Below are 23,560 nucleotides of genomic sequence, written 5' to 3'. Positions count from 1 at the left end.
TGTTTTAGATGAAGATATTGATCTCTTTTTACATGCATGTGAGATTTCTTTCTAAGCAGGGAAGAAACAAAACAGACCAGAACAAAACATTGACAAAAAACAAAAACAGACAAAAAACATTGTCATAAAAACAGACAAAAAACATTGTCCATAGAATATTTCCATGAAGTATAATTTATTTAGAAAAGAGCATAGCATTTAGGCTTTATTTTTAAGGTCTAAACGTTTACAACTTATGTTTGGATGCAAAGCTGTTACCTGATTTTCTACAGGAAAAACAAAAGGGAACCATAACATTAAGTCAATGTTGATTGTTTTGTTTAATCTATCCTGTTTACAGGTGTGATCCTGGCTTTTCAGGTCCTGCATGTGAAATGGCCTCTCAGACATTCCCAATGTTTATTTCAGAAAGCTTTGGCAACTCAAGGCTCTCTTCTTATCACAATTTTTACTCTATCCGTGGTGCTGAAGTTAGTTTTGGCTGTGGAGTGCTCGCAAGTGGGAAGGCCTTGGTTTTTAACAAAGATGGAAGGCGTCAGCTTATCACTTCTTTTCTTGACAGCTCACAGTCCAGGTGAATACAACAGATTGGCAACAGGATGTAGACAAATTTAGAAACTATATTTGGAATAGTAATCTGTGGGTTTGGTTTTTAGGGATTATAATACTTGCCTTTGTTTAACCACTATTGTAGCACAATGATAAACGTTTTGAAACACTTTGTTTTGTGTTTTAATTTTGATTGTAAGGAAAAAGTAGCAGTCCTTTCACTGTTCCAGATTTGTAAATAACTTGAGTATTAAACAGGTTTGGGGGCAATTATTGTACAGCCAGGTTGGAAAATATGAAATGTTAATATCAAAACTAAGTGTCAGAGCCAAGTGCTGATTAATTATTTATAAGGTTGTATTTATTTGACAGCTTGTGGCAGCTGATTAGATCCATTCAGGTTCTCCTCCTCCCCTCCAGAGCCTACTAAATAATTAAATGCTGTAATGATTGGCATTTTAAAAATATATATGCCACATTGCATTACTTGACTTTAAAAACAATTTCAGCTACAAAGACCGATAAGTGGTTTTATCATATTTTGTCTCTTTTTTCAGATCAGAAAATGTGGTTAGGAAAAAACACAATATAGATGGTATACTGAAAATATTGATATCATTCCAATCTAGGTTCCTCCAGTTCACTCTGCGCCTGGGAAGCAAGTCTGTACTAAGTACCTGCAAGGCTCCTGATCAGCCTGGGGAAGGAGTGTTACTGCACTATTCATATGACAATGGGATTACATGGAAACTACTGGAACATTATTCTTATCTCAACTACCATGAGCCAAGGTATTGAAGCAGTGGTTTGTGTAAATTCATTTGCACTGAGATGTAGGGGAGCTAATTTTATATACTGTACCCTGGCCAATTTTCTACATTACTGAAAACCAGTGTATTCACAGCACTGAGCCCTGGGCATTGGCAGTCAAACTCAGACTTGATGTGCAAGCAAATTGTCTTCAGTGGGGGTGCATATGCTTCCACAAGGAATGATTTTTATCCTCAAGAGAACAAACAAGTTGTTCCAAGTATATTTTGAAGCTCTAATAAGGAAAGGTGAACAGCACATGAGCATCAGTGATTTTTCCTTCAAAAAAACCCAAACCATCCATTTTTCCTAATACAGTTATAAATCATTAAATCTGTATCCTCCATCCCCTGGGACAGTTCAAACCAAGCTGCTAAACCTGGAGGGGGGCCAGAGGTGGTGTAAAGCATAGGTTACTTCTAGCTGACTGAGCATTCTGCAGTGACAGCTTGAGCCTCAGGAGGAATCTGGATGGCCCCTCTTTATCCTAGCATTGGCGGAGACACATCACAGACTTCCCCCTCCTTCTGTTTAGCAGGACACCTTCATCTCTCTCCACAAACATATGCACCAATTTTGGACACATTCCGTTTTTTTCCATTTGTGTTATAAAAAAAAAAAGATACCAGAAACCAAGACTCCTGTTGACCTGGTAGAACAAAGGGCAGAAGGATGAGAGGGAACATAATTTCACTCTGAATCTTCAGTCTTGTAGCAGATTGAGGAAGGACAGAAAATACAGCTAAGGGGAGAAGATAAGGCAAAACATGCACTGTTTCAAAACCCTTGACATCATACTGCATCATCCACTTGAGCTAGAAGCTTGAGAGGTCAGAGTGTGGTCTGAACACAAATTTATTGCAAAGATTGCAGGAAGCTTCTGCAGTTCATGGGACATCCACAACCTTTCCATTAAGTACCACTGTTAATTGTGGATTTATGCTACCATCCTCTGACCAGCCATGTCTCTCTTCAATTGAGGGAAGCATCTAAGCACATACGTAATAAGCACATGATAAATTTCACTGAACTCAGTTACATATGTGCCTAGGTGTACTGCAGAATTGGCAACTTTTATGTTTTTTCATCCTGTATCTTGAACAGGGGCTAAATGAAAATTGCAGCATTAATTTCCAAGGCATCCATATGTTTCGCCTTAATCCTGATTGATTAAATATAATTTAAAGATATATTTATCCAACACAGACTGGCCTTTGCCAAGGAAGGATTTGTTTTTTTTCATGCTAGTGTAGTAACAAGACAATAAAAGACATGACTAGGAACAGTATAAAGTTAAAAAAATATGTTAACAATATTTCTTGGGAGCAATAAGAAATACTTTATAAAGTTGAGAGCTGTGACTGCCATTGGTGGAGCCTTTATTGTGTGGCTTTAATTTCTGAAGTTTTAAATATGTCCTAAAGAATGATCTTATGAGCTCAAATACTAATAACTCTTCTTCAAAGTTTTCTTTCACTTCCTTTATTATAGTTGCATATATATTTTATATGGTGGTGTTCCTAAATTTTTTAGGATTGTAGCAGTAGGAATTATATTTCCCTAGAGGTTTTTAATATATAGTGGTATTAATTTTTTATAATAATAAGGAAAATACATGGGATTTTATTTTAATGACATTTGAGACATAAATGTAGTATATTCCTTTGATGCATAGGCTTTTTTTTCTTTTCAAGATTCACCAGAAGCAGTTTAATTTCCATTGTTTTGATGGGACTAAGAATAAGGCTCAATATATACCCACCATTTTTAAAACATATAGGTTAAAAAGGTATTCTCATGGTATATGTACACTGTGCCACATAAGATATAAAAAAATAACCATTATTAAACCTGAATATTATGCTGACAATAAGTATGATTAAGAACATGAAGAAGGCTTCTCTTTTATATATTAAGTTGTCTAAAAATATCATCATTTTTTTGTTACCTAGATGGACCACTGTAACGTTTGGCAACCAGTCTGTATTCAGAAATTTAATTAATCTTCAGTCACATGAAAAATAATTATACATATAATGTTCTGCTGAAAAGGTGCATTTAATCTGCTTCCATTTGACAGCTACATTTTTCTTCTAAGCAGAACAGTGGTGGCTTTTCAATATTAGGTATGCGCATAGCTTGAAAGAATGAGATCAGAGCAAAGGTCTCTCAGCTGGTTTTTTAAAAAAAAATCTAATGGTGTTTGGCAATGGCAGTAAAAATACCTTTCTTCTCCGTGGCAGAAGAACCATCAGCATGAATTCCCTTTCTTTATCTCCCAGAAATCAAAGTCAGAGGAGAGAAGCTGCTGTTAGTGTAGATCCATTCAGGTTCCTCATGCTAACATATGTACTATATGTAGTTCACACCAGCCCCTCTGAGTTCCATTAGCCCCCTGCCTCAGGAGTATTTTAACAGGCAAGTGAAATAACATCAACATTTCCATTATCATCAATTAATCAGTGGTGTGTGTGGTGCCTACTTTTAGGACTTTCAGTTACTGCTATTTCTATATAGGAGAAGTGACTTCTTCAGTGATAAAAATGAGCTTTAAAAAAAAAGAATCCAACAACAGGTACAGGAATAGACGTGTTCTGGGTGCTAAGAAGACATCACCCTCCAGCTATGCAGTGCATTGTGCTATGTGCTGGGTAACAGTGTACTTGGTAGCCCATTCTCTGCATTGGCAGTTCTGTTCAGCTTAGTTCACTTTATTAGAGGATAAGGATAAAGCTCTGTGCTTTACTGTCCCTTTGACAGTCAGTAAGAATGAAATGCCCAGCTGCTGTCTGTAGATTTGATACTCCTTATGGACAAGGATTTATTTGGCCTGGATAAAAGGTCGGTCTTATGGTTAACACAGGGACGTGGGAAACTGGGTCTTATTTCTGACACAGACTTCCAGTGTGCTTTTGAACTAGTCACTTAATCTCCTAGTCCCTGAATTTCCTTATTTGTAAAATAGAGTTAAATAGGGAGGAGCAAGAGTCACTGAGCAGTGTTTTAAAGTAAAGAAAGAAAATGCATTTTTGCACATTCCTAACTGAAATATATCTTAGATTTAAAATCAAAGATAAATCAGAATCCAATTCAAGGGGGAATAAAACTAGTGGGATTATTCAATGGGCAAATGCTGTCATGGTTATCAAAGTCTTAACCTTAAGGAATCAAAATAAGTTTACAAGAAAAAATAAAACCCCAGCTGAGAGTGCCACCTGGGTTTGGCTTCTCTGTACCGCCCTGTCTTCCCAAGTAAGGAGCTCTGTCTTCTCTTACTTTTTCTCTGACAAGTGTTTTTACAGCTTTCTCCCTAATCATCAGACAAGCTGAGAAGAAAGGTGGTCTGGAGTTAATCTTTGTTCCCTATTGTCCATTTTGTGCTCCTTTCAAACAAAAACAGAGCTTAGGAATAGGATGCCAAACTTGGTGATAAAGGGGTTACATCCCCCACATAAAGTTTCTTAGAATTGTGTGGAACTACTTGCATGAAGAAGGTGACTGGCTATGTTGCAAACTAGTCTCATAAGTCCTTGAAAGCCCTAGAACCAGGATAGTTCTTGTGCCAAAGATTGGGGAATACTATAGCTGCAAAAAAAGGCAATTCAAAGAGATGCCACCCATCTGCAAGTTCAATCAGTGTGATTTGACTTAACTAAACTGATCACTTGAAAAACACCCTCTTGGAAGGCAAAGAGAAGAGTCTACAGGCACTGGTGCAACTCTGAGTTATGGTTGTGAAGTTGCTCCACAGGTGAAGCCCCAAGTCTTCATAAGGTGTACTTGTGCAAAGGCAGTTTACTCACCTTTGGGATACTATCGTCTAGTATCATTTCTGATGTAACACTGTTACTGCCTTGTTTAAAGATTCAGATGTTCTTTCCTGTTACCTGTTTACAAAGTAGCCTTGCTTGCTTGTCCCAGAAGCCATAGGCTTGAGCCTAAAACCTGAGCAAAGTCAGCAAACAGTTATGAAGTCCTTGCAAACCACGTTTTGTGTTCTGCATTCATTTATCAGTGCTTCCCAAAGTCACTTGTTTTGTCTCACAGTTTGATTTTTTCTACTAATCAGTTAACATGTTCTTTCGTTAAAATGAATGTGACATTACATGGCAGTTTGAATAAATAAATTAGGCTTTACAAGGGATAGTTTAGCAAGCAATTTTTAATGGTGTTGTTTTGTGCAAAGAAGACTAAAGCTACAGAACAATTTCACACATCACAGGGAACAAAAAATTGCAGCATGCATTTTGGATAATCAGAAAATCTGGAAAAATTTGATGCTAAAAATAGAAAATGATGTTTCCAGTTCATTGCCCCTGTCATTTTGTTTACATTTACTCTTTAAAGAAGAAAAACACCAGCCTCAGCATGAGTTTACTGAAACCCCTTTACCAGCATTTACTTGCACACCGATGGAGACAAATGTCCCTTTAGCCATTCTGCCTCAAATATCACCTTGTATGGGCAGCATGGAACTTGTGATTTATGGAACTTTCAAGAATATGTCATTGCCATGGCAATTAATGTATGCTCCCTGCTGCTGTATACAATAATTGCTCCTGGAAATTAGATATTATTCTTAATTTTTTCACAGTTTATCAATTGCAGGTTTGTTGTCATAGATGCCATGACAAATCAAGTGACTTTGCACACCGTGATAAACTCACGGGACTGACTCGTGATAACATCTCTATGCAGCAATAAAAGAAATGTGAATGCCATACAAAACTACACATAATCTCTCTTAATGACAGGATTAATCTGTCATCTGGAAGTGCAAATTTGCTAAGGTTAGATCTTCTAGGACCAGAGAGGTGAACAAATAACTTCATCCTAGGTGGCAATAGAAATAGATTTGAAATGTAAAGTAGTCCCATATTGCAAAGTAAGGCACAGAAACAAAGTACCTAGATAAATCTAATCAGATCCAGAAAAAAGTCTCTAAGGTCTGAAACCCTGAAGCTGTTGCTGGGAGTTGTAAATGGGCCCTCATGTTGCAGTTCAGGCTCAGCTCTAGGGTGGCAAGAGCTGTTGCATTCACTTGCCTTCTCTCCATGCTGCTGATGTGAAAGGACAGCTTTCTGATCTACGCTACTGTTGTAGCAGTGTGGCAGAAACTATTGTGAGGATGCACTGAATCAATTAAACCTTTGGCGTCCTTTGCTGTACCCTTCTGTTTTTGGCCTATATGGGTCTCTTGTGGGCCCAGAGTAGAGTAGAGGTGATGGTTATTCACCCACTACTGCTTTTCCAACATACAGCCACCCAGAGAACGAGACTGAGTCCTTTTTCTTCCCATATTCACACCAGTAGAAGCCAATGTAAACTATATGCTAAATTTAGCCCAGAGAATTTCAAATCTGCAGACAGTTTAAAATAAAAGACGATCTCATGATAAAGAGTAGATTCCCCACAGAATTATTATGTATATTTCTAGTTCAAATAAGAATTTTATTTGTTTTCCAGAATAATATCTGTGGAGCTACCAGAGGATGCAAGACAATTTGGTATTCAGTTCAGATGGTGGCAGCCATATCACTCTTCTCAGGGTGAAGATGTATGGGCTGTTGATGAGATCATCATGACATCTGTGCTTTTCAACAGCATTAGTCTGGACTTCACAAATCTAGTTGAAGTGACTCAGTCTCTGGGATTCTATCTGGGAAACGTTCAACCATATTGTGGCCATGACTGGACCCTTTGGTGAGAACCTTGAATATTGCATTCAGCTATTTAATTTAATATAATACATGTCAGTTGTATAAAGAGATCATTTTGTTTCATTGTCCTGTTAATTAATTTCTGCAAATGAATCTTTCCACTTGTAGTAATCGTATCTCATGTACACGCCAATAAGAACACAACCAGTGACCTAAGCTATGTATCACAGTATCATGGAAAATTAGGGTTGGAAGGGACCTCAGGAGGTCCTCTAGTCTAACCCCCTGCTCAAAGCAGGACCATCCCCAACTAGATCATTCCATCCCCAACAGATATTCATTTATGCTGGGGAGAAATTTCCACAGATAGAAATCTTTCCAGGAGAGGGAGTATGCAGGTGTTCAGCTTCCTCTCCCCTGTTCTTCTCACCTTCCAGAGACTGAGGTGATCTGTTCTGGGGAAGGTGTGAGGAGCAGTGCCTCCTTTGCTCCTCCTGGCAGAGAAGGATTCTCTGTGTCTTCCCCAGACTGGGGTCTGGAGAATGGGTAGGGAGCAACCACCTCCACTCTGTTTCTGGTCCCTGAGGCTAGGGACATATATTCAAAAAGCCTGAGCCTGAATTGATTCAATTTTTGCAGGTTAGTTTACCTTGCCTAGGTTGAACTAGTTTGCAACTGTACAGACATTCCCTTTGGACTGAAGAAATTTAGGCACCTGCCTGCAGTGTCTCAAGCTAGAAGCTGGGGGGCACTAAAGCAGCCTTCCCTTCCCTTCCCTTCCCTTCCATAGTGTTGAGCTGAGGGGAGCAGGACCTCTGATTAGGGAGGGGTATAAACCCTCACCCTGCTTGCACTGTCCTAGTCTTTTCCCCGCTCATTGCTCAAGGGACGGGAGTGTTTCCAGACCCCAGCTAGTGCTCTGAGGCAAAGGGGTGGGGTGGGGGAAGAGGGTGCAGTGTATGCATATGTTGATGATAAGACATACAAAAACTAGAACTCTTCGTTCCAAAATGGTTGGTCTTTTACTAGACCAACTGGAAAATAGCAAGAAAATTGTCCTTTTCTGCAAGCTTTTGTGGTTCAAAGTCCCTTCGTCAGGCTCTGGGAAAAGTATAGATAGTACAAGATGGTAAAAAGTCCCCATAGGTAGGAAATAAACTTCATTTTTGCATAGAGGAGCTGTCCCTGGGTCCATGAGAGTGTCTTTGTGAGCTGTGTTGAGTAGCTCTTTGATCTGTTGATCAGGTAGAATTCCTTCCCTAGAGGTGTCAGATGGCAGGCAGGGAGGTAAAAAAACTTCCTTGTTCTGCATTGAAGTTGCAAATCCCAAATCAGCTAAAATTCGGCCTCCTCTATGTTTCAGGGATGTACTGGATAGCCATCTTGGTCTGAGACAAAAAGACATACAAGAAACTAGTACTCTTAGTTCCAAAATGATACCTTTTTATTAGACCAACTGGAAAATGGCAAGAAAATTGTCCTTTTCTGCAAGCTTTCGGGATCAAAGTCCCTTCATCAGATGATACTGAGCTTTTCAGTCTCACTCTCCCTGCTTCTTCATACTGTCTGCAGCAAACTTGACAGGTGAGGGAGCCAGCAGGGAGATAACTGTTTATCGGCCCATCAGCAAAACAAAAGCCTCTCTCATTAGTTCAAGCTCTTCTTAAACAGCTTTTTCAAGGAAGGAACAGAGGGACATTACCAGCAGACCTGTTGATTAGCTCCAAAAAGCCCTAAGCAGACACTGTTCTGTCTTTCTGTACCAGTGAAATTGAAGACACACGCAAACAGACATCTCTCAGCATTAGCTAGCCTACCACATGGCTGGGGTCTGTGCTGTGGGAGATGAGGGGGAGGGGAGTCCCTGCTTGAGTAGCAAGCAGTGAAGGTGGGGGTGGGCAGGGGGAAGCAAGGCAGACCGTGCTGTGCCTGCAGTCTCTGCCGGAACTTCGGCTAGGGAGCAAAGAGGCAGGGGCAGCTCTGCTCCCTGGAGCAGAGGATCCCACCCAGGGCTGCAAAGCATCTGGGATGCTGGGGGATTCTGGTTTAACTTAAACCTGGAAGGGGTCTGGGATAGACATTACATAAACCAGTTTGACCCAAATCAGTTAAGTCTGATACTGCATTCAACCAGGTTTATCGTAAACCAGTTTCAACCATTTTGAAACTGGTTTATGTGCACTGATTCTGTTACAGGTTTAAACTAGTTTCTGATCACTTAAATCAGTTTGTGTAATGTCTGTCCCTAGACTGAGAGTGGAGCAGAGGGAGTAGTGATGCAAAGCCCCCAGCCCTTTCATTAAGCCAGGCAGTGTCCAGTTTAGGAAAGAGGCAGGGAGCAGCAGTGACTGCTCTTCTCTCCTCCCAGACCAGGTTGGGAGGGGGGAGGAACAGCCACTGCTGCTCCCCACCTCTTCCCCAAACCTGATACTGTCTGGCTTGGGGAATGGGGTGGGGGTTTTGCTCTGCTGCTCTGTTGCCCTCCAAGACTGGTCCAGAAGGAGAGAGGAGCAGTGGAACAAAGTTTACTGCCCATTCCCCAGACTGGGGACCCCAGAAGCCAAGAGGCGTGAGCTCAGACCAAGAAGACTGAGCTCTGCTCTCAGTCTCGGAGCAGAATGGAGGGAGAAGCAGCCCCCTGCTGCTCTTGCTTCTTGGACTGTGGAGTGAGAAGCAGGAAAGGCAGTGCTGTTCTCTTCACCCAGCTCCAGGTGCCTGAGACTGTCTGCTTGGTCTGATCTCAATCCACTTTGCTTCTAGTGCTCAGGAGCTGAACAGACTGAGCCTGCTCCAAAATCTGGGACTCCACTGTGAGGAGAGGGCAGATGCTTTGCCCTGCTACTCTGAAGAGAGCCTCCCCAAGGCTGCTCCCAGGCCCTCCGGCTTTCCCTTGTTACCTGCACTGCCCAGCTGTGTACCATAGGCAGCGATTTAAAAGCTAGCAGGCCCAGGTCCAGGGGTTGAGGAGGCTTTCCTGGAGCCTGGTCCCACCCCCTGAGTTTTTAAGTCACTGCCCATGTCACATAACTGAGTGGCAAGTGTGAGGGGAGTGCAGAGGAGATTCAGAGGGAGCTGACAAAGCCCCTCTTCTCCAAACTGAGGACTACCTGGTTTGGGAGAGGGGCAGGGAGTGGTGGCTGCTGCTCCCTCACTTTTGATCTTCAGCAGGCATGGAAGCAGCTTCCCCTGCCTTCTCCAGACTGGTGTGACCATGCTTGCAGGAAGGCATGGGAGCCTTTCCAGCTCCACTTCTGGTCCAGGGGAGGACTTAGCTAGGGGACAGTATACACACATTCATTCCCCTGGGAGAGCTTCCCCAAATGTGCTATGCACTTTCCAACCAGAAAGCAAGAAGCAGCTTTTCTCACAAAGAAGTTAGTTGGGGAGGCAAGAGATGGTGCAGGTTATATCTTTTTTTTTTGGACCAACTACATATTTGGGATGGATTTAGAAAAGCTTTCTGGTACCACAGATCTCTGGGAGAGAAACTTGCACAGGAAAGCTAAACAGCAGGTGGAATTGGGGGCTTGTGTTAAACTCCAGATGTAAATAAAAACAGGATATAAGAGAACTTGTCAGGTAGCCAACAGACCTAATCTTTTCTCTTATATCCTACTTGATTTACATGTGGAGTAAATAAAGTAAATTACAAGCCTTTATTCCATCATCTATTTAGCTGCTGTCTCTGCTTCTCTCCCAGAAACCCTATGGAGCATACACTGATACCCCAAAGCCCTGCAGCAGCTTTTCAGTGCAGCTCTCAGTGGGTGTCATGCTCAGGCGCAGAAGGCATGGAACAGAGTTCCAATTTGAGTTTTCAACTGTTACTTCCATTTTGAAGTAATTTGCAACCTCAGGATCCTGGTGTGAACTTTGTCACCTCTGTTAGTATGGCCCAACCTATATATATGGATGGGACAATTCTAATTAATAGCAATGGGACTTAAAGGGAATCATTTGATTTGAACTGAGTGGCTTTTTACATACACTTTTAAATTTAATTATATGGCACTGCACAGGAATAAGTTCTTTTTTATAAATAAGTGATATCTGTCCACATAAATAAAGTTTTGACCTTTTTAAATATAACAGGTTAATATAAGATAACAGTAATTTAATTTCTGTGCCTTGATCAAAACCCAAACAACAGTGTCATCTTAGTGTGATCAACATTGTGGCTACTGTGGCTTTAACTGGTATAAATATATTTAGTCTGAGACAGGACAATTGTAGTAATTAGAAAACCTTAAGGAAATATAAATAATTGTAGAATCCCCATGGGCACCTAGAACAGCACCATAGGAGTTTTATTAACAAGTACGCTGGAGGAATCTGATTTGACTTTCTGATCATCCCTCAAACTAAAAGGAGTTGACTTGACTGAGGAAACAACACAGAATGTGCTCTTTTAGTGATAATGAGGCTGTAGAAACAGCATTAACTACTTTAATAAGGACAAGGAAAGTACTCTCTGCTCATTAAAATGAAACAACATGGCAGGGCTCAAACTGTTTGCATCTTCTTAATCAAAGAGCTAGAATGAAAGTCCTTTAATGACATTGTTTCCCCTCTGTTACTGTAAAACTAACATAATATATTGTCTTTCAAGATTAGATGGGAAAGCAAAACTTCTGCTTTATTTTCTTCTGAATTTAAATTTAAAAAAGGCTTAATAAAGTTTAGAGTCCCATTTACAAATAACTCATGAGGTTTTTTTGTACATATAAAAATGTTAATCCTTTCTTACACCAAATCAGCAAGTAAAACCAGTGGAATACGTGTATTGTAATGTTGCTTAAGTACTCTTCAGGCTTGCTGTAAGACATGAACTATACCCTTCACTGACCTTGTTTCTCTCAAGGGAAATTTTTTAACTTATACCAGATCTGTACAAATGGCTGGTAGTTAAATTAATTATTGTTGGCTTTTCCCAGCTGTGAGTCCATTTGGTTCTCATTTTCGAAGTCATGACTTTCTATGCGCATAGGTTACAGTAGCACAGAGAATGTTCTCCTGAGAAAAGTCTGACAATTGCTTTTTCATTAGAAGAACTATAGTCAATATGCTATAAATCATTTTACAGCATGTCATCCTAAAGCACATTTTCTGTGGAGAAAAGATTGCCTCTAATTGTCTGTGAGACCTTCATTTCAAGTGCAGAATCTGTAAATCCTGGACTATTTCTGCTTAAAGTTTTGGGAAAGTTTTTCTAATAATTCCAAATATATCTTTTAAAATGGGTTTCATCAGTCATCGTGCACATACATTATATTTCTTTTGAGGGTTTTATAGTTGTATATAACCAAAACAACAAATGATTTTCTGTGACAGTCAGAACATAATATTTTTGTCCAATAGTAAGCAGATTCAACACATGAAAGAGGTCCAGGACCTTCTTTGAGGGCAGTGAGATTCCAGTTCAAAAACAATGGAGCATGCCGCTTCTTTTCTGGAACTGACATATGCAAGCCTAATTTGGTACAATTTTGTTTGCATTATTATGGGAGCATGGTATGAAACTGCAGTATTCACATCTGTGTGAGAGGAGTTAATTGTCCACCTTAATGTAAAGTACATGAAACCTCTTCTCTGGGATGCTTATCTAGCTGCAGATAAATTACTTGTATGTGAACAAGTTACATTAGGCCAGACGATATTACAATTTACTACAGTGTAATGGACAGGTTATGGCTTCACTAGCCCTTGAACAGTCTGAGAGAGAAACGGTAAGTCAGACTCAGTGGGCACATGTACACTTTCATTAATATGTAGTAACTGCACATTTAGTTTAGTACTTCATTAATGAAGTATTAACTGAATGTACAGTAACTACATTTACTGCACAGTAGCATGAGCACACATTGTTTTTTGTGATGCTTACTGCACAGTAGCCTAATAACATTGCGCAGTAACTTATTAGCATGGTTTTTGACCAGCACGCTACTGCACAGTGTTATTAGGCTAACACACAGTAAGCATCTTACGTAGACATGCTCAGTATGAACTACAAGTAAAGAGTAATTTCACTGGATAAATCTTTATGCCCTGATTGCTTAATACATTGTTGGAATTTGCATGCGTTTTATTTGATTTTCTTTTCCTTTTAAGAACAATTTGCAGCACACGAGATAGCGTTTCATGAAATAAAAATAATTAAAATATATTATGTTTATGGATTATCTAAATGTATCAGACCTATCAAGATCCAAAATAATGCAACAGTGTCTTCAGTGGGACAGTGTCTCCTGGTATAATACCTTCAACAGGATTGGGCCCAGTCTGAGTGCTCGGACTCTGGCTATCATGTTGTTATTCCAGGTCAATACAGCATTACAAGTCAGTTTTTTCCATGTGGCTTTTATTTATTCCTGAAAGTCCTGGCCTTGAAAGTGCAATAAATGAAGGAATCCCATTACAGCTTACAAATACAATGACTGGCTGGCATTCACTGTGATATCATTCCCAGAAGTACCAATTAGTTCATAGAGCTTGCAGGTAAAGTGATTATTTCAAGGGTACCTACAGGCATTGTGTATTTCTATGCTTGTTCATTTCTAATTATATACATAGCTAGATATCAGTTTTCAGCTAAATATTAATAAAAAAAGAAACCAAACACCTTCTGTTCTGGTATACCTGGATAGCTTTTGATTAATTAGTTTTATCAGGTAGATCAGTCAGTCATTCTCAAACATCTCCTAATCTATTCTAGTTTCATGTTTCCCTGTGCAAATATTAGCAGAAAAGTAGGGAGAAGGAAATGGGAAAGTAAAATCTCATACTTTTAATGCTACATTGCTAGAGGCAATTTGTAAATTATAAAGGACTCCATTAATCCATAGTGTAACTGCCTCTGAGTGGAAAAAATCTCTCTTGGAACATCATAGACTGCCTCCTTACCTGTAAGAGACTTCATTTTGAATTTGAGATTAATGATGCCTAGCAGTTGTATCTTAGTGCTACATTAGTGTTATGGGGTTTTTTTCATTTTTAAAAAATTATATCAATTTTGACCTGTATTAAATGTTAAACTTTTCCTTTATCTTATTATTACTTTGCTACCATTATATTGATATATAATGATATATATATATTCATGTGTACTGTGTCCATATACTATACATTTACATAGTCCGTGTGTATAATTTTATATAGATAATATACAAAAGTGTATTATCCTTATATACTATACTAAATAGAAAACTAATACTAAATTGGAACTATTTTTTTAAAGATTTTTAATGCCATCTAGAAAAAACAAGGTTTCCTTATAAGATTTTGGGGGGGCTTATATACCACCATTAATGAAAAGGGAAAGTTTCTGTTGGGAGCAGAGGTTATGCTAAAGTGTGAGTATGAGCCCTGAAATAGTTCACCCATGTTCCCACTTAGGCTGAAGAACAGATCATCATTTCTAATTCTAGGAGTAAGAGATTTCCACTCCTCAGTTCTGGGAAGCAGGATTTCCTGGCTAATACTTAATGGGTGCATCCACGCGTGCAATTAATGTGAAGCAAGAAACTCCAGAGCTGTTTGATCCGGAGTACACTGCTCCCAGATGCAGTGTCTATGCATGCACCAGAGACAGCTACAATTTGAGCCAGGGCTGAACAGGCCCAGGCTGGCAGCAAGGTTGGGAGTCAGCCCCGGGCTCCTGGTGGTGCTGTTGGGCAGCAGAGGGGCTGGCTGGGGCATGAGAGTGCCAGAAGTGTGCAGCCATGTGGCTAGGTGGCAGGCAGGAGTCTAGTCTCCTGCTACCTGGGCTGGCCAGGCACAATTAACGTTTAGGTCACCATCCACATGTGCATTTCATTGCAATTAATTACTCTACCATAAGACATTACTGTCAGAGGAAGTACTGTCTTATGGTGGAGCCAATCCATTTACTGCACCATAATACCAGTGCATGAGTAGATAGTGGCCATGTCTACATGAGACACTGGCTGTGTGGTAGCACAGTAGCAGCGTGTGGCAGGAAACATGATGTGAGGCTATTGCACAGTAGTCTCAGGCTACTGTGCAGTCAGCATCATGAACATGTCATTTGGTGATGCTGCTACACAGTAACTCTGGTTATTGTGCAGTCATTTACTACTTGCTTATACAAATAGTAAAGTATTGCGCAGTGTAGATCATGTAGATGCAACTAGTGACACTTTACTGTGGATTAGTCTACTCCACAATAAAGCACACGTGTAGATGCACCCAACCAGGCTAACTATTTTCAACTTCTTTTTTGTTCAGTTGAACTGTTTTATTGCCCAAAACGTTTTCCTGTGATTTAATATGATTTGGCAAATCATAGTAATTAATTTTAACCCACAACACTGATTGGCATGAAGTACTGGCACAAATTTCCCAGAATGAGATAGCTAAAGCTTTGATTTCCCATACCAGCCATGAAGCTTCTAGCTGCATAAAGGGAATTAAAATCATGTCAAACCAATCCAACATGTGCTTTAACTTTTAAATGCTCAGAGGCACGTGTCATTTTGAAAACATATGGGAAAGTATGAAGTGAAAAAGAAATTCAGGGGCCACATCTACACAAGATACTGACTGTGCAGTAGCCCAGTACTATTGTGCAGTAGCATCACATGGCAAGAACTGTGACATGACATTACTGTGCAGTAGTATTAGGCTACTGTACAGTAGCATCACAGAAGAGGCATTCGCTGGTGCTACTGTAGAGTAACTCAGGTTACTGCACATTTAGTTAGTACTTTTTTTATACAATAAATATAAAAACAAGTACTAAATAAATGCACAGTAACCACTGCACAGTAGCATCTTGTGTAGATATGGCCAGATAGTATCCCAGCACATTCTTAGGAGATGCATTCCATTCTAAAAAAAAAAAATAGAGACTCTCATTTAGTCTATTCAGCAGTGTGTTGTATGTCACCTATCCTGATCTGATATCACAATTACTATCAAATACTACAGCACTACAAATATCAAAAGGAATAGCTGAAAATAATAGTCTGTCCTGTTAAGGAAACAAAATATCAGTGGATCCAGAAACTGAAATTCAGTTTTTTTAAGATCATAGTCTCCTACTTCCTGGATCATTGCTCTGTGAAAATACCTTGTGCTGAACACCCAGTTAAACCAGACCTCCTGTCAGTTCCTGGATGATAATCTACACAGACTAGATGGTTTTGTATGACAGGATAAAAAGGAACTTGCTTTAGGAAATGAAGCAACAGAAGAGAAAGGTCAAAGAGTAAACAGAAGCCTGAAGCTTAAGTTTATACCAGATAGCAACAGCAAACCAATTTGATACTAATAAAAAACTAATGTCAGCTTTCAGTATCTTCTTCTAAAGCTCTAAGGTAGATGACATTTGTGGCATATGATGTCTGGGGAAAGGGAACTACAGAAGGTATCCTAGGTTTGTGAATTAAATTGGAGGCTAAGAACTAAGAAACCTTGTGTTCTAACCCCAACATTTGCCCCTGACTCTGTGGCCTTGGACTTCATATAAAAAAAAGGGTATACAAGAGCTGAATATTATTGTAAGAACAAAATATGGACAGGAGACCTCACATAATTTAAGCTCTAAATTAGAGATGAGAAACAGTTCCAACTGTGTTATGGAACATTATATCATATTTTTCACATGGAATGAAAAGCTATTGAGAAGGCAGTAAAAACTGACCTAAATATTTAATGTTTGTCTTTATGCAATGAATAAAAAATAGCACATATCTTATTAATAAAAGAGGTAAAGGAGCACTCTGCTTCTTTTCATAGTTCTTTCTTTTTGTTTCTTTTGTGGAGTGCTCTTATGCTTTCTCTGTCACTGGCCCACCAGGTGATCAGCCACAGTTGTCTTTTTCCCTGTCTCAACTTCTGAGTTGCATTTCATGGCTTTCTAACCTTCCCAGCTTGTATTTGTGCTTGCCTATAACATGTACTGTCTGTTAGGACACCACTCTCTCCTTTCCTTCTCCATTTTTTGGGAAAATTCTTCCAAATAGGGGTTTTACTCTAGTAGCTGTCAATAATTAGATTGCTGTCTTCTCAATTATTACTGTTACGTGGGTATATCTCAGTAGCTTTTTCAGATAGTTTTCTTTTTTTAAAAGCATGATCCTAGTCCCAAATTTTTATATCCTGAGGATTCAGACTTGCAAAATGCTGAGGCTGAAAGGAGCATGTCTCTTGTGAACACTAACAACATTCACTAACTAAGAATGTTATTTTGGTTTTTATAAGCTATCTTAATCAGATTATCATAATATTTAAAAGGTCCATGAGCTGAACACATTTTTCATAGATTCATAAATTGTAAAATCAGAAGGGACCACAATGGATCATCGTGTCCAACCCCCTGCCCACGGCAGGAAAGAGGACCAAGGTCAGACGACCCCACCCAGGTGACTATCAAGCCTCCTCTTGAAGACCTCCAAGTTAGGTGATAGTACCACCTCTCTTGGAAGCCCATTCCAGATTCTGGCCACCCTTACTGTAAAAAATTTCTTCCTAAAGTCTAACCTGAATCTACTCTCCACTAATGTGCACCCATTATTCCTAGTTACTCCTAGGGGTGCTCTGGTAAATAGTGCATCTCCAATTCCGTGTTGTCTTCCGTTGATAAACTTATAGGCAGCTACAAGGTCTCCCCACAGATGTCTCTTGTGAAGGCTGAAGAGATCCAGATCCCTCAACCTCCCCTAATAGGGTCTTTTGTGGAGGCCACTAATCATGCGAATGGCCCTCTTCTGAACCCTCTCCAGATTCTCCATGTCCTTCTTGAAATGTGGCGCCCAAAACTGGACACGGTACTCCAACTGCGGCCTGACCAGTGCTGCATAGAAGGGGAGCATCACCTCCCTTGAACTGTTAGTCATGCATCTGCTAATACAGAACAATGTGTGATTGGCCTTGTTGATGGCCCTGTTACACTGCTGGCTCATGTTCATCTTGGAGTCAACTATGATTCCAAGATCTCTCTCAGCCTCTGAGCTGCTGAGGAGGTCATCCGCCAACCTACTGCCTTCATTTTGGACTGCATAGCAAAGAAGATAATTTACCTTTGTCATAAGGGGATGAGTCCAGAGGGAATCCCCTGAAAGTCCTTGTAACTAGAAAATATATGCAGCATGAACCAAATTCTGTTTTGTCACCTTCACTGCCCAATATATGGATGAAATTACAACTACAAGGAACTGTCTGGAACATGGATTGTTTTTTTTCCTTTGTACAATAACAGATCCTTGATCCGGGTTCCTAGGCAATACTGTAATGCAATGTAGAATAATAACTCACGTTATAGCTTAGTGGTTCTCAAACCAGGGCTAAAGAATGCTTTCTTGTTAGCCCCCAGGACTGACTGATATGAAGTGGTCCCAGGTCAAGTCTCTTCCTCATGTGATGGTTTGCAAAATGAAAATGCTTGTATAAGCAATGTTCTGGTTGTACTGCAGTTCTTCATAAGCTATCTGAGTTTTTTAAAGTATGCATTCTGATTTTCCCCCTCTGCCTCTCAGTTTTACAGGAGATTCTAAATTAGCTTCCAGCATGCGTTATGTTGAAACACAGTCTATGCAAATTGGAGCATCATACATGATACAGTTCAACTTGGTGATGGGCTGTGGCCAGCAGTTTACTCCTCATATGGACAACCAGGTGAAACTGGAGTACTCTACCAACCATGGCCTTACTTGGCACCTTGTTCAGGAGGTAAGGCTAGTTTGTGTTCAGTGACATCCACCCACCCAGATATCATCTTTGTGGCATGGGTCATGTTTGTGGCATAAAAAATCTCAAGCTACAGTTTTTTAAAGTTCTGAACAACAATGGGAACTCTTTTAACTTCAATGCATAGTACTTCCAAGAAATTATATGAGGATCTGAAATACAAAGTTATAGAAAAAATAGATTGAATTAGAAAGAAGTTAACGGGTGAGGATACAATAAAGAGTTACAGTGTGGAAGTTCAGACCTTTCCTCCGCTACTTTCTTTCTTTCTGTGAGTAAGATACATTTCTTTACTGGAACCTAGTTTCCCACATACTCAATCATTTTGTAGATGAAAAGTGTGTTCCTCCAGGAGATTAGTAATATGGAGTCTTTCACCTCTGATCACCGATTCAAACCCAGTGCAGGGAGCCTTTCACTAGCATTTACAGTGGTCTCGAGTCTGTTATTTGTTTATGTGACTTGATTATCTCAGTCTTATTCAACTATATAGGTGTGAATATCACATTTGCCCCTAATTTGCATCCTCACTGCCTGTCTCAGAAGAGAAGCCAAAGTTTTACTAGCCAAGGGAGAGAATTACTCTCTTGTCTCTCTTTTCTTCTTGTGGAGAGACACTTGTACTAGTGCCCTGAGCAATGCATAGATGCATAGCAATGTAGATGCATATGGAGGATTTTAGTGTCTGAGGCTCCAATCCAGCACCTTTCATGTATAGTGAAAGATTTTCCTGTGCCATGTTGTCTTGGCACATTTAATTTGATAAGCAGAGTACAAAAATGGCAGTAGTTTAAAGTTTAAACATTTCAGTTTCTCTTTCAGGGATGTATCACTGCTTGGAAAGCACTAAAATGGTGTGTATGAGCTGGTACTACTGGCCTTATCATTAGTGAAAGATCAGTTGCTTTTAGATTTCAGGAGTTTTATCATATCTCGGTAGCATTGATTTCAGAAGGAAGAGCCTGGAGTTGAATAATTCTTCTCACATGACCAGATGTTGCCATGATAAAAAGAAAAGACTAAAGCAGATAATGTAGCCAGTAAAAAGAACACAATTGGTCAAAATGTCTGATAATTGGTCTGAAAGCTTTTTTTGCTTTTCACTCACTGATTAGATCTATTAAGACCATTTCTACAAGATGACAGAGACAAGTTTGAAAACTACTAGAAAGGAAACTATCCCTTCAGAAGTGGTATTCCATATCTCCCAGCAAGCATTCAGTATTTTCAGATTGTTAAGGGATAGATTGAATGACTAGAGCAGGGGTAGGCAACACCCAGCACAAGTGCCAAAGCATGGCACATGGAGGTATTTTGCTTGGACAGATGGCAGAGAAGGGGTCAGGGCTGCACGGCGCACCAAGGCTCCACTGCTGTGTTGAATACGTATTGAGCTTCTATAAGATTCATTATACAAATATTCCTGGTCACTTTGAGTACTTGTGAAGTACTATTCTTTTACTAATAATTATACAGCTCCCAAGACATGCTAAGTGCCTACCAGGTAAGTCAAGGCCCTGTCTCAAGGAGCTGACAGTCTGAAATCCCATACTGTAATAAGTTGCAGGTAGACAAATCCCGACCTCTGGTCTGATCTTATTGCAGAAATAGAATCTACATAAAGAACAACCAAATGAAAAGCAGATAAAGTATAATTTTATCTTAATTTAGTTTTTAATTGCAGAACACATTACCAAAATAAGACCAAGCTTTTACTTTTACTAATGAATACCAATATCCATTGTTTTAATTTTAAAAAATTATACACTTACACTATATTAGTAATGTAGCCAAGTATTATATTTTTTATATATATATATATATATATATATATCTCTGTTGCATAACTTTACTGAGTTGGTCAGGATTGCACTGCTCTTATTGTTAAGAATATGGCCTAGAGCATGAGTGTTCAACTCTCAGCCCATGAGCCAAATGTGGCTCACAGAGCCATCACATTTGACCCACAGAGCTCCCTAGGGATTAGGAAATTTGGCCGTGGGGGAGCAGTGGCCATTAATATGGCCACCCTCCTCCCTGCGAAATTCCCAAGCCCGGCACAGCTGGTTGGGCTGGGCTGCACCCATTTCTTCCCCCTGGGGCTGGGTCAGAGCTGAGCCAGGTCCCTTCCCCCCATGGGTCTGCGCCACAGCCCCTTCCCACAGGAGGCCAGGCCACGCTCCCTCCTGTTCTCCCACCTCCCCTAGGTTGGAGTCAGGCCATGACCCTTCTTCCCCTGTGGGGCTGGATCAAGCCCCTTTCTCTGCAGGACCAGGCTGGGGCTGAACTGCCCTTTGCCCTCTTCCCTGCAGCCATATTGTGTCCACTGCACCCACCCTAGGCACTGGATTGGGACCACCAGTCAGATCTGGCACATGCACAGACTAGGCATTGCCCATCCAGCCCCCTGGGGAAAAAAGTTGAGCATGATTTGCCTTGACTAATAAGGATGATATAGAAAAATAGGAAAAGAATGATGCTGTAAAACAATGAATAGTAAAACTGTTGGGGAAGTGGTAATGGGTAGAAAATAATTAGGCAAATATCCAGCACCTGTAGACTGAAGTAACTAAAAAACTGGAAGTATAAACAAGAAAATAAAATACAGTCTGGAAGACATTATTCAAGTACTTTAGTAACAGTGGCACCCCACCCTGGTGTTTGGGACATGGTTCTGCACATAAAAACAGAAGTATTGTGGAAAAGGAACTAAAAGAGGTAATGAGGAGGCCACTGAGGCCTTTACCTCCTCAAAAAGGTAATGAGGAGGCCATTGAAGCATTTGGGCATTATACCTTTGAGAAACTAGAAAAATGAATTACATTTACATCCACTACAAGAAAGGAGGAGAAAGATAGAGAACCAAGCTGTTTTGAGAATGTGAAAAATCAAATGCAGCAGGACAGCACATGCGCATCAAGAGACTTTTGTAGATTTATACTAATAGCAGCATTAGATGCTATTGTGAACATTGAAAAATATCATTAGGCATCCACTTGAAAGAAAAACCGTTATAAAGGACTAATCCTAAATAGACCTGTTGCAAATGAGCGATATGATCTTCTATATTATTATTATTAATTTATGAAAGAAATTTCTTCGCTCATCCCCAAATCCTTCTGCCTCCCAGTTCTTTGCTGTAACATCTAAACCAGGATCTGGGGTCAGCACAGCCCAGCCCCTTCCCCACTGTCTGCCCCAAGGCATGGGTGCACCTACCACAAGCAATGAGCTGGGCCATGGCTCCATGGACCCTGATGAAGCTGCTTGCAACCTGACCTTCACCTGCTGCAAGCAACCTGGGCTCCATGACCAGTGGCAGGGGCCTGCCCAGAGCCAGGGTTGGCTGTGGCAGGCAGCTGGGAGGATGCAAGCAGCTGTATGGGGTCCACAGAGCCCTGTCCCAGCTCTTTTCCAGTGGCAGATCCAAATGCACCTCAAGGCAGACATCAGGGAAGGGGCCAGGGCTGCACTGCATTACAAGGATTGGGCCCCTTGTGAATCCCCTGCCATCTGCCTCTGGTGTGCCAACAACGTGCAAGTTGAAGTTACAGGGCTTTTTGGCACTGCCCAAAAATGTTGCTAACTCCTGATCTAGACCATGTAACCTCCAGATTCACTGAAGGTGAAACCTTCACTTCCAGTAGCTACTTGGCTCCTAATACTGTCTCCATATTTAACCCAATGTTGAAATGTTTTACTTTAAGGAATGCCTTCCAAGTATGCCTAGCTGCCAGGAGTTTACATCAGCAAGTATCTATCACTCCAGTGAATTCACGCAGTGGAGGAGAATCACTGTCCTTTTACCACAGAAAACTTGGTAAGAAATTGTGTTTGGATGTGAATATTCACCTAACTTTATCTTTATATCATAAAGAAAGCCAAATCCCTTGCAGACCTTACTCAAGGCAATGGATCCCTGAGTAAGCAATAATTTCTGTGTTTGGCTCAGATACAGATACTTTGTCACAAAATATCTTCCTAATACAGTTAGATTGTAATGCAGTGATAAGATCAGCCAGTGTTTGTTTTATTTAAGTGAAGCAACACTCCCTTCCACCTCATTACAGGAACAGCACCTAAATTATTTAGAAAGGGCTCCCCACAAACTGAATAATCATTCCTCATAATATTTTTGCTCTTTCATAGCTGTTTATATCCCTGAAGCCCTGTTCAAATGTGCACTAATAATTCCAAAATGTTCCAACCTCTTGTTCCCCCTTTACTGCAGAGGTCTTCAAGGGCAGTGGTCTCTTGCAAAAAAAAAAAAACTTACCAGAAAGTCTTGCCCTCCTCCTTTTTCCTGCCATCATAATTGTTCTTCCTGCCTTTACACCTTTATTTGTTTTAACTAAATGATTTATTCCATTATTTATTTATAAAGCCTTTGTTATAATATTAAAATAACAGATTGTCATAAATCTTATAAATCTTCACAACTTCCTTCATCTGAGAATAAAAATTACTCCATCATTTCAATTCAAATTACACCTTGCTTATTTTCAAACCCTCTGCATCATAGCTATTGGAATTCAAGCTGGGGTAGATTAATTTTTCATTGTTTTTGGGCGGGGGGGTTCAGTTCTCTATCATTTTTCTGCATTTGCCGTGGCCTAATGCCACCCATCCCCTGTTTCACATTTCCTCTGATGATCCCCCTTTCCAAGATACTGTGTCATTATTGCTAAGCCTGCTATCAACACTTGCATGAGTCTCAGACAGAACTTTGGTGGGGGATAGAATTTTGTAAAGTATTAAAAGTGAGGAAGTACCCAGTGTCTAATGTTTGACAAACAACCGATTACTAGGACAAAAAGTTATGAAAAATTAATCTA

The 23,560-nt window shown here is 40.2% G+C and overlaps 1 protein-coding gene across 1 annotated transcript in view; it reads left to right on the top strand.

Annotated features, from left to right (window-relative positions):
* The window catches only part of RELN (reelin), a 567,367-nt gene that overhangs the window by 399,555 nt on the left and 144,252 nt on the right, over positions 1-23,560 (top strand). The window contains exons 18-22 of the mRNA XM_090041978.1: positions 341-574; positions 1,179-1,340; positions 6,826-7,062; positions 18,515-18,707; positions 22,433-22,545. Of these exons, the coding sequence (XP_089898104.1) occupies positions 341-574; positions 1,179-1,340; positions 6,826-7,062; positions 18,515-18,707; positions 22,433-22,545 (939 nt within the window). The remainder of the gene's footprint in view (positions 1-340; positions 575-1,178; positions 1,341-6,825; positions 7,063-18,514; positions 18,708-22,432; positions 22,546-23,560) is intronic.

This window comes from Crocodylus siamensis, chromosome 4, assembly GCF_052110815.1.
Source record: "Crocodylus siamensis isolate JL-2025a chromosome 4, ASM5211081v1, whole genome shotgun sequence".
Taxonomy (NCBI): Eukaryota; Metazoa; Chordata; order Crocodylia; family Crocodylidae; genus Crocodylus; species Crocodylus siamensis.
The sequence above is the reverse complement of the archived record's forward strand: the minus strand, read 5'-3'. Positions and strand labels throughout refer to the sequence as shown.